This window comes from Chrysochloris asiatica, unplaced genomic scaffold, assembly GCF_000296735.1.
Source record: "Chrysochloris asiatica unplaced genomic scaffold, ChrAsi1.0 scaffold00096, whole genome shotgun sequence".
Classification (NCBI taxonomy): Eukaryota; Metazoa; Chordata; class Mammalia; order Afrosoricida; family Chrysochloridae; genus Chrysochloris; species Chrysochloris asiatica.
The window spans coordinates 4246791-4257798 of record NW_006408614.1 but is presented as its reverse complement, the minus strand read 5'-3'; the positions used below and the strand labels follow the sequence as shown (position 1 = coordinate 4257798).

At 52.7% G+C, this 11008-nt stretch overlaps 1 protein-coding gene across 1 annotated transcript; it reads right to left on the bottom strand.

The window, feature by feature from the left end:
* Nucleotides 1–506: 506 nt before the first annotated feature.
* Nucleotides 507–10236, bottom strand: PRSS56 (protease, serine, 56). The gene is given in 14 exon segments (XM_006878191.1): nucleotides 507–809; nucleotides 893–955; nucleotides 957–1069; nucleotides 1217–1284; nucleotides 1286–1311; nucleotides 1542–1681; nucleotides 1848–1959; nucleotides 2136–2206; nucleotides 2758–2946; nucleotides 3033–3070; nucleotides 4150–4202; nucleotides 8528–8680; nucleotides 9102–9233; nucleotides 10114–10236. Coding segments are annotated over 14 exon segments (1584 nt in total).
* Between the last annotated feature and the right edge of the window lie 772 nt (nucleotides 10237–11008).

Below are 11008 nucleotides of genomic sequence, written 5' to 3'. Positions count from 1 at the left end.
AGTCTTCTTCCGGTTGTGGAGTGGGTATCTCTCTCCCTGTACCCCTCAGGGCTCAGCCACGACAGCCAGATCCTGACCACGGGGAAACCTAGGCCCTACCTCCTGGAAGTTCATGGCTCAGAGGACATCCGGAGGATACAGGTGTGGGTGCCCTGAAGGGCCTCCAGCTTCGGTTGAAGAGGCTTCTGTCCAAGGCAGCCTGGCAGGAGGGGAGGGGTAAGGAGAAATAGAGAACTCAGGAGACATGGAGCTGGGGGCGTTGGGGTACGGTGCCTGCATCTCAGGAGTGCCTCCCCAAGAACAGCTTGCTATCATACCACCCTAGTATTGTAGATGGTGGAAACTGAGGCTCAAATACTGATGAGGGCCAAAGTCACCCAGGGTCATTCCCCCTGATCAGGGACTGGGGAGAACAAATCTGCCCTTCTGGCTTTTGGACTAACTGCATCCCAGTGCAGATCCTGGTCCTAGCCTACTCCCCTCCCGACTGCCGGCAGGGGGCGTCATTACAGTTGATTCCCCGGCTCTTTTCTGGTCCCCACTTCAATCAGCGGGCGCCGGCAGCCCGCGATTCTACCGAGGCGCAAGGTTAGAAAGTAGCTCTGCTGCCCAGGACTGAGCCAGGCTGGACTCTTAGGAAACGGAGTACCTGGGTGCAGCCGTTGCTCGAGGGCAAGGTGCCCTAGCAGCTCCCGGAGCGACGGCGCGGGGTGGGCTGGGGTCAGGCGCCTCAGCCCCGGGCGCGGACCGATCAGTTCCTGGGTGCCCCGCAGCAGGCCCAGCAAGGTGTGCGCCAGCGAGCGCAACTCCGTGGATGACACAAGTCCAGGCGGAGTTAGACTGGGGTCAGGTGCCTTGCGCCCCACCTCCTTTCCAGGGACTGGGACTGACCGCACCGCCGCCGGCGCTGCAGGCACTGTTGGTACGCCCAGTGCCCACAGGCGCCCAGGGAGCCCCGCACAAAGGCGCTCGTAAAAGGCGCAAGCCGCGGCTGCAACTGTTAGCTCCTGGTCTGGCAGGTCCCGGGCTAAAAGCTCCCTGCAGCTTGGCTCGTGGCTGGAGAGGGCCGCTGTGGCCGGGGATAGGGACCAGCTCCACCCCCTGCTCTGATTCCGCACGCCCTCCCCTTGTGGGATACCGGTTTTGAGAAAGGAGCCGGGACGGGCGGGGTGGAAAGAGCTTGCCCTGGCAGGGGGAATCAGAAGAGGGTGTTTACCATTCATGTGTTCCTGGAGACAGTTTCTAAACACGGCCACGAGGATGTAGACCCCAAGCTTCCCCGGCTCCCCAGGAGGTGACTCCGTTAAGGACCTCCATGGGGTGGAGTCCAGGGGAGAGGACACTACATGTGACAAGCCCTCTCTCTGCCTGGAAAAGACCGTTCTGCGCCCTACAAAGGTCTCCATTCTTGCACCCATTTTAGTGAAGGGGATATCGAGGCTCGGAGGAGTTGAGGAACAGTATGACAGACGAAGGCAAGGAAGCTGCTCTGCCCTTGGGGAGCAGCACAGCCGGCGCCTCCGATCAGTCTGGGCTCATACCTGGAACGAGTTGATGAACCCCACCAGGTAGCTGACACAGAGCATACGGCTGGGGTGCAGCCCGGGTCCTAGGGCACTTTGGTAGAAGTCTGTGCTGAGCAGAGGACCGGCCTTCCTCACTGCCCTAGACTGTAGCCCGTCTACAGGGTAGGGTTCGAGAAACTCAGTTCTGGAGGGCAGGAGCCCTGCTTTGAGGGTCCTCCCGCTGCCCTTCTTCAGCCTGGAGTAGGTCAGGTTCCCTACACACCGGTCCCCCCACCCTATTACTTAACCACCCATTCTTCCCACGCCCTGCCCTACTCCTACCTTCAAAGAGTCCCCCAAACCGCAATGGCTCAGGCGGTGCCAGCAGGGGGCTCCCTAGGCGTCGGGGTGGAGGGTGGGGGGTGGGGGGAAGGAGGCAGGCATACGGGGCGCGCTACCCCCACCGGGCTAGCGGGTGTCCACGGAGCTGCACTAGGGCTAGGTCATTTTGGAAGGTCCGCGGGACATTTGGGGAGGAGGTGGCGGGACAGGTCAAGGAGGTTGGCAGACTCCCAGCTCTGGGGGCCTAGGGACTACTCTCTAATCTTGGGGTGGGGCAAGATGGTTCACCAGCACCTCCTCCGCCTTCTCGCCCTCGGGTCTCTCGGCCAGCGTCACTGTCCGCAGAAGCTCGTTCGGGGCTTTGTGACAGAGCGAGCGGCAGGTGAGGCACAGGTCGCGGGAGCGAGACAAGAAATGGGGAAGGGGACTCTTGACTCTCCGCTCATGGGTGTACTCGCTGGCATGTCGGACTGTTTCCCCGTCTGGAGGCCGAGAGTAGAGGTTAGAGGGAACAGGCCCCAAAGCGGGTTGAGAGAGCCACCAGGCCCGGTCTAGCTGCGGGGAAGCCCTGGGGCTGCCGCCGCTAGGGGGCAGCAGAGACTGCTCTTCTAAAGCTTGCTGTCCACCTCCGACTTGGCGGGGGCGGGGCCTATTCGGGGGCGGGGCCAAAGCCGGGTTGGACCCCAAGCTAAGGTGCAGCCACGGGTGGAGCATAGGCGGAGGCGGGGCCAGAACTCTAAGATTTACGCACTGAGGACCGGGATGGGACGGGGATATGGGTGGGCATCGGCGGAGGTCAGGCTAGAGTCCGGGTGGTTCCCGCAGTGTAGGGCTGGGCGGGTCCATGGACGGGGCATCTACCAGGACAGGATTAGAACCCGGCTGGGAGGGGGCCTGGAGCCATACGTACTCGACGAGCAGTGCGCGGCTCTCAGCACCCAGGACGCCTCCTCCAGGACGCAGCTGCACAGAGGCTGCCCGCCAAGCTACAGCCTCACTAGCCACGGCCAGGCCCCCCGCTGCGCCGCGCTGCCTTCCACCGTGTGACCGTGGGCCCGCGTCACATTGGCGGCACGCGGACGCTGTTCGCCACACTGCCCTAGAAAGGCAACACGAGCATCGCCACTGAGTCCCTAAGGTCCGTCCTACTCTCGGCCCCACCCTCTCAAAGCCCTTTAGTCTCACCTGGCTCAGGTGGGTCCCTGAGGAGGGAGACTTGAGGCCTGGGAGGCCAGGGTTCTGCTGAGAAACAGACTTGGAACCTCACTGCTATCTGCCGGCCCCTTCTCCATCCCAGGCTGGGCCTGAGGGGTCCTCCTACGACTCCCACTCACACCCCACCCCTAAGAGGCAGGTTCTACTCCAGCAGGGAGGAATTTCTCACATCACATCATCAGCATCACCAAAGGAGCCCAGACCATCCCTGCCATCCTCTGCCATTGCATGCGCTATTCCAGCCTGGAAGGAGACCTTCACCCAGTCTCTGTCCCCAGACAGGTGGGCAGTGGGGTCTGAAGGAAAAGATGGGATGGGCAGTTTGTAGAGCTCACCAGGGAACGGGATAGAGTGGTCACAAGCTTGACACTCACACAGCCTGTGTTGAATTTCCATGGCTATGCACTACGCTGGTCTGCTCAGTGCTCCTCTAGGCCGCATGCAACACCTGTGTGCCTTGGGCCTGCAGCACTGTGGGGGCCAAAGCAAAAGCCTGTTGCCTTGTCCATTCTGACTCATGATGGTGGTGGTGGTGATGTGCCGTGGAGTCCATTCCAACTCATAGCGACCCTTTGGAAACCCCGTATTACCAAGTAGAATTGTTCTGTAAGGATTTTCTTGACCGTTATCCCCAGATGGAGGTAGGTCACCAGACAGAGGAAAAAAGAAACCAGGGCACACTCAGAGCTGATGTTCCCAGATTCTCAGATAGCTCTGTAATTCAACTGGTATGGGCTGGGATCTTTGAAAAGCACGTTACAGGAAAACTACAGTGCCCAAGATAAGACTTCACAGCACTCAAGTCTGGTTGACCTAAAGTAACCATGGCTGAACTGCATGCATTTCAGTGCAGACACTCCATGCTTACCTGGGCCTTCCCACTAAGTCAAAGTCTGAAATCTCTAAATGCCCTTAACAGCTCCCCAACACTTTGCACCCTCTTCCTCCCTTGCCCTTTCTACCTCTCACTTTCTATCTAGCAGGTGGGCAGAGAAGGGGCCATATATTTTTGTGAGTAGGGATAGCAAGCTCATCTTTCCCTGTCTGGGAGCCCTCTCAGCTGCTTCCCCAGGCCAGTCCATCTCACCTTGCAGGGTGCTGGGAGGCAGGTGCACTGATGCTCATGGGCCGACCACGGGCCTGGGAGCAGCAGTAGCAGTGCAACCAGCAGCGTGGTGATTGGGATCATTTTTTTCCCCTTGGGGTTCACCCTCCAGGCACTTGTCCCTTGGGCCTGCTTCCCACTGTCTGCCTGCCCCTGGGCAGTGCCTTCTTGTTCCTCAAATCATCGGACTTTGCTCTCTTACTTGCTCATATTACTTGCTTTCCTTGGTCCATTTCATCCCTTGCCTGGCCTATAACTACTGGGAGCTCACAGGGGCATGGGGCTGCGGGGGGCTATATAGAGGACAAACTGGGAGGTGCATGGGAAGGGGGGCTAAGGAGGAAGGAGAGGACGGGAGAGTGGACTCAGCTTTCACATTTGAAGTCTCATCCTCAGGCTCTGAGCACCCCCGTGTCAAAGGGACCCTTGTTTCTATGGCTCCATCAAAGGCTCCTGGACAAGGAAGAAGACCTGGAAGTTGGGCTGGGGGCCAGGTGAAGCATGGAGGGCTGCTGGGGAAAGGGGTTCCCCATCTGTAATGCTGGGGGCAGATGCTCATGGGGGTAGGAGACAGGGAGGCTTTGGCAGTTCTACTTCTTAAGGGGCCCCAGCTTCTGGCCTTCTGCCCCTAATTGCTTGACCACATTCTCCATCAATGTGGCCATCTGTAAGAATGATCAAAGTACCCTAATTAGCACCCTAATTGCTGCATTGGGGGTGATGGGGTAGAAGACACAAAGCTGGGGACACTACAGTTACCACAGAGTAAGGCGGGAGATGAAAGGCCCACAGTGGCCCCCACTTCCTGAGGAATAGACCCCAGTGCCCTTGTACTCCCTCAGGCCCCTGCCTCTGCCCAGGGCCCACTTCCATCCCGTATTGTTTGCAGTTGCCATGATTGATGAGTCTGGCACGCTAGAATCTTCTGGAGTCATGTGGGAAGGACTCCGACATCAGGACACCTGCATCAGAGAGGAGGTGTCCTTTAGCCCCACAGAATGCCCTGAACCCTACCAACCACTCTGATTAGGATCACAACAGAAGGTCCTAGATAGAATGGGAGAAAAATGTGGTACAAAACTCAAAATCATAAAACAAAACAAAACAAAACAACCCACCTGACTAACTGGTCTGACGGGGGCCCTTAGAGACCATTCAAGCCTGAAACTGATCCCCAGGGCTCAATTTTCAACCAAAGGATTGAGCAATGTACCAGGGAGGTACACTCTGCTCAGAACAGCCAACCAACAAAAGGGCAGCATTTACTCCAGGATGAAGGTCAGAAGGCAGGAAGGGATAGAAAGGAAAAATGAATGGAAAAGCAAAACACATAGAGAGTGAGAAGAGTGCTGATTGTGGACATTAGAGTCAATGTCATGAACCAAAATGTGTATGAATTGTTGAATGGAAAATCAATTTGCACTGTAAACATTCACCCAGATCACACATGGCTTTCCTGATTTTAAACCAGGCAGCATCGTTCGGTTCCAAAGACTGCCTCTTGATCTATGTACAGCCTCCACATGAGCACAATTAAGTGTTCTGAAATGCCCATTCTCTAGGATGTTACCCACAATTTGTTATGATCCACACAATTGAATACCTTTGCAAAGCCAATAAAACACAAGTAAACATTATTCTGCTATTCTTTGCTTTTAGTGTTGACATCCATCTGACCACAACAATGATATCCCTCATTCCACATCCTCTTCTGCTCTTCTGACTTTAGCTTGAATTTCTGGCAGTTTCCTGCTGATGTATTGTTGCAACCTTTTTTTAAAAAATTTTTTTATTGCTATTTAAAATTTTTTTTTGCAACTTATTTAAACATTATCTTCAGCAAAACATACTTGTTTGATAATTTCCATATTCTGTTGAATAACCTTTCTTTGGAATGGGTACAAATATTAATTTCTTCAATTGGATATCCAGGTAGCAGTCTTGCAAATTTCTTGACATAGATGAGAATGCTTTCAATGTTGCATCCGTTTGTTGAAATGTCTCAACTGGTTTCTGTCAATCCCTGGAATTCTGGGTAGGATATAGGGACTTGAAAACAAAAGTCACTGCCTTTGAATCAATTCTGACTTCAGTGTGATAGGACAGAGTAGAACTGACCCATTGGGTTTTCATGGTTGTAACCTTTACAGAAGACTGCTTCATCTTTCTCCCACAGAGCGACTGGTTGGTTCGAACCACTGACCTTTTGAATAGCAGCTGCTCACTTAACTACTGCCCTGTCAGATTACAGGGAGGGGGCCACCAATTCCAGCAGAGCCAGCCCGAGATCTTTTTCCTTTCTGAAACCCTACGCTTTGATTTCTGAGGTGGCCACCTTTTCATTTTCCTCACTTCTCTGGCCAGTGACCACAAGGGGGTTTTCACTGAGGTTGCCACCCACTTGTGTTATGCCGAACTGGCTCATACAGCTCCCGACAAACCTGTCCTACCTTCCACAACATCACATCAGCAGTCTAAAATCAGCCACAGGGGAACTATTTATACCACGAAATTGGCACACGCTACAAATCAGAGCTGTTTGCCCTTGGACGGCTGGTTGTTAAACATTTGCCAGCACACCACAGAAGCACCCCCCTGTCTCTCCCCCCCAGCCATCACCCTTTGTAAAAATAATCAATACCCATGATTAAGGAGTGTCTTGAAAATTCTCAGTATGGCTTGTTGTACCTGCATCAAAATAGCTATCCACACAGGGAATATGGAGTCTCTGGGTAATGCAGATGTTAACATGCTTGGCTGCCAAACAAAAGGCTGGCAGTTGGGTCCATCATTGGACCCAATTTGGGTCCAAATTTCCATCTTTGAAATGTGATCATTTAACTCTGCTTTGGATTGAATTGGGGTCCTGGTGTGGCACTGTAGGATAAGCACTGGACTGCAAGGTCAGTTTGAACCAAAAAGTTGCCGATTCAAACTTACGAGATTTTCCTTGGAAACCCTATACAGGGTCTCTATGAGTTGGAACTGACTCTGCGGCACTTAACAACAACAATATAGTCTGAATTGTGTCCCCCCCCCCCCCAAAGAGTTATGTTGACATCCCAACCCCTGTACCTATGAATATAAACATGTCTGGAGAGAGAAGTTATGTTAATGAGATCATATCAGAAGAAACCTGACCCATTTTTGTGGTTTTCTTATAAAAATAACAGAATACACATACACACACACACACAGAGGAAAGGCCACATGAGGAACCTCCTACAAGCCAGGGACCATCCAGTGCTAAAGTGACAAAGAGGGACCCTCCTTTAGAACTAATGCCCTGATTTGGACTTTTAGCTCCTAAAACTGTGAAATCATAAATGTTTGCTCTTTAAAACCACCCAGTAGTGATGTTCTTATTCCAGCAGTACTAAAAAGCTGAAACAAACTCCTTCAATTTCTACTCTAATATTCCCATTTTCTTTCCTCTTCTATAATACATTCTCTCTCTGATCAGTATTTCCCACGTTGATTACTTTCAAATCTGTTTGTTAACATTAGATGATCTTTTTAGAAAACATGCTCTTTCTGATGAAGAGAGATTTGCTGAAACATTGTAGCTCTCTTCAGTGTTATCTCTGCTGTTTTCTTTTTGTTAAAATAAACTAAAATTAGATTTAGTAAATTATGTTAAAAATCCAATACCATCCCTTTTAATAGCAATATTTCAACTAATCTATTTTTCTAAACTTTTATCTGTATCAATGCAAGAAGAGGCTTCTAGAAATGGTGATTATTCGTTAATGATGGCTATTTCTGAAAGTGAGATTTATTTTTATTCTTTTTCTTTTTGCTTTCCTGCATTGCTCTAATTCTTAAAATTCAGTCGGCAATGTTTATACAGATTTAAAGCCTCAGCAGTGTAAAAGTAGAATGTGAAGTAGAAACCTTATCAACAATACAGTTTCTTGATGCAATATTTTACGCAATAGATATTTATTGCTACTGTTGTTGTTAAGTGTCATCAAGCCAAGTCAGTTCCAGCTCACAGTGTAACCCTGTCGTGGTTTCCAGGGAGCAAAGTCTGGTGGTGCTTATGATGGAACATGAGCACTTTCCAGTGGTTCAATGCATTACAATGTATCCAACCTTCACAATAACCGTTTGAGGAAGATGTTATTGTTGCTGTTAAATGCGTCTAGCAGTAGTAACCCATTAGTCAGCCCATTTTACAGATGGAGCCGCTGAGCTTCACAGATGTAGAAGGCTGTGGCTGGCTGAGACCACAGAGCTAGAAATGGGGGGACCAGAGATGGAAAGCAATCTGCCTAGAGCTTGGACTGAGTCCTTGATCACCTTTACACCCTGCCCCTGATGTCCATCCACAGGTGCTTCCTGACTGTGCTGAACTTGCCAGCGCTGCCAGGATGCCCACGAGGTGTCCTTTGGGACACCTGGCTGTGCAGAGCAGAGCACGTCGGGGAGGGGTGTGCTGTGATTTGTGTACCAACTGCAGGTCCAGCTGTGATGACCCATGGCAGGAGACCAGGGACTTGGAGGAGAGGAGCTAAGGGACGAGAGGAAACCCGGGCCCCAAATACACCAATATCCATCCAGGTCCCTCTTGCGTATCTTGTACCCAGATTTGTTCTACTCCCCAAGGCTTGCTGAGGTCCAGGAGGCTGGACAAGGAGTGCCCTAGTCCCCTCCCCACCTCAAGACACCAGGTGTGGAGTAGCAGGAGGGGACCTCTGCCCAAGGCCTCACCCCCTCTCCACTGGGCATGTCCAGCCCCCCTGCCCAGAACTCCAAGCCTTATTCATCCCCCAGGGTCCAGCTGAGGCTGCTGCCAGGCAGGGGACAAGGTGGTGGCCAGGGAAGCTGCAGGCAAGTGCACAAAGCCAATAAAATCCCCAGAGTCAGTTACGGCAGTGAGCATGGCATAAACAAGTGCTCTGCCTGCGACCGCCCCTCCCCCCTACACACACATGCACGCATGCACACATGGGCTGCAGCGTGGAGGCCCATTTGCAGTGTAATGGCTTTGCGACAGCAGGAATTATCTGCAGCATTAGCGGCGGCCAGGCTGGGCGGGGCAGGTCAGAGAGAGCTGAGAGGATCTGGGGGTGGACAGAGGATGACCAAGACCTAGCTCCCTGGGACAGTGCAGGGTGAAAGGCATGGGTCTGGGCTGCCTCTGAGACCTGACTCAGGACGGAAGTAAAGTCAGCCATGGTGCAACTATTTATACCACAAAATTGGCATGTGCTACAAATCAGGGCTGTTTGCCCTTGGACAGCTGGTAGTTAAACATTTACCAGCACACCACAGCAACTCCCTCTCCCAGTCAAGAGGGGACAGGGGCAGCCCGGACTGGGAAAGGGTGGTGGGTGGGGGTGGCGGTGGGGGTGTGTATGTGTGGGCATTGGTTGATTATTCGGCTGCCTGGGAATCGGGACTGGGCTGCCCAGCAGCACTGGTAGGAGGTGACTCGGGAAGGAGATCCCGCCTTTGTCAGGGTTGGAAGGCTAAAGAGCCACGCTTGGGGCTCTGGGAACTGTCTCTGATTGTCTGCTTCAGTTGAAGACTGGGTGGGAATAGGGGGATGGGCAGGGGTGTCCCCAGCCAGCCTTGGCAGAGGCAGCAAAACACCTGAAACCTCATGACATCAAGGGCGAAAGAGACCAGCTAGGCCATGGCCTCGGCATTTGCCATGGGGGTGTCAATGTGACCATCAAGCTAGGTTTTGTGACTTGGGTGGCAACAGAGAGTCACCCCCACCCACCCACCTGCAGGCGCACCCAGACTGCATTTGCTGGAAGAAATTGCTGGAGAAAATAAATCCGAACACATGATTAATGGGAGGCAGGCAGGCAGGCAGCCGCCTCGAAGAGCCGCAAGGGACAGAGTGACAGTTGGGCACAGAGCCAGTGCAGCCATGGGGTTTCTGGGAAGGAGCTGGGAGACGCCTGCCACTGGAGCTTCATGGCCATCACCCACACGGGCTGCCCCAGCAGGCCCCGGCCTCAGGTTGTCTCCTTCTTGGCTTGGTGTCACTGCAGGGGGTGCAGAGGTGGGGGTGACCCTGAACTTGGTGCACCGCTGACCTCTGACCTCAGCCATAGTTCATGGCCATCAGCAGCCAGAGCAGGGAAGACACCAGGATCAGAAGGAGGGGAAAGGAACGTCCTAGCTGTCAGCTGTAAGTCCTTGAGCAAACCCCATCTCAGCCTCAGTTTTCTCGTCTGTTCAGTGGGGCTTTCCTCCCATGCAAAGTGCCTACTAGACAGTCAAACCCACAGGGGTCCCAGTCAGCAGACTAACGACTAGGGTTTAGAAGTTAGGGGAATAACAATAAAAACAGCTACACAAAGTGCTTCCTAGGAGAAGCTCTGATGGCTTGGAGGGCAGGGCAGGTTTCTTGGGGGTCAGAAACAATGAAAACCAGTGAATTTGTGGCAAAATTTCAACAATTTCACCACATATTTTGTTGAGACTGTTGGAATACAGACAGCCTCACTCACTGCTAGTTGGGAGTGTCCGAGGGTACAGGCCCCATGGAAGGTAATGTGGTGCTGTGGGTTAATGCGCTGGACTGCAAAGTCATTTGAATCACTAGGTCGGCAGGTCAAGCTTACCAGTCACTGCTTGGAAACCCTATACGGGGTTAGAACCAACTTGACAGCGCTTAACAACAATACCCAACATTGCAGGTATCACTGGGCAGTGCCAACAGTTAACTCACTCACTTGCTAACCAAAAGGTTAGCTGTCCAAATCCACCCAAAGGTGCCTAAGTAGAAAGACCTGGCAATCTACTGGAAAATCAGCCCCTGAAAACGCTATAGAGCACAATTCTACTCTGACACACATGGGGTCCCCACGGGACAGAATAC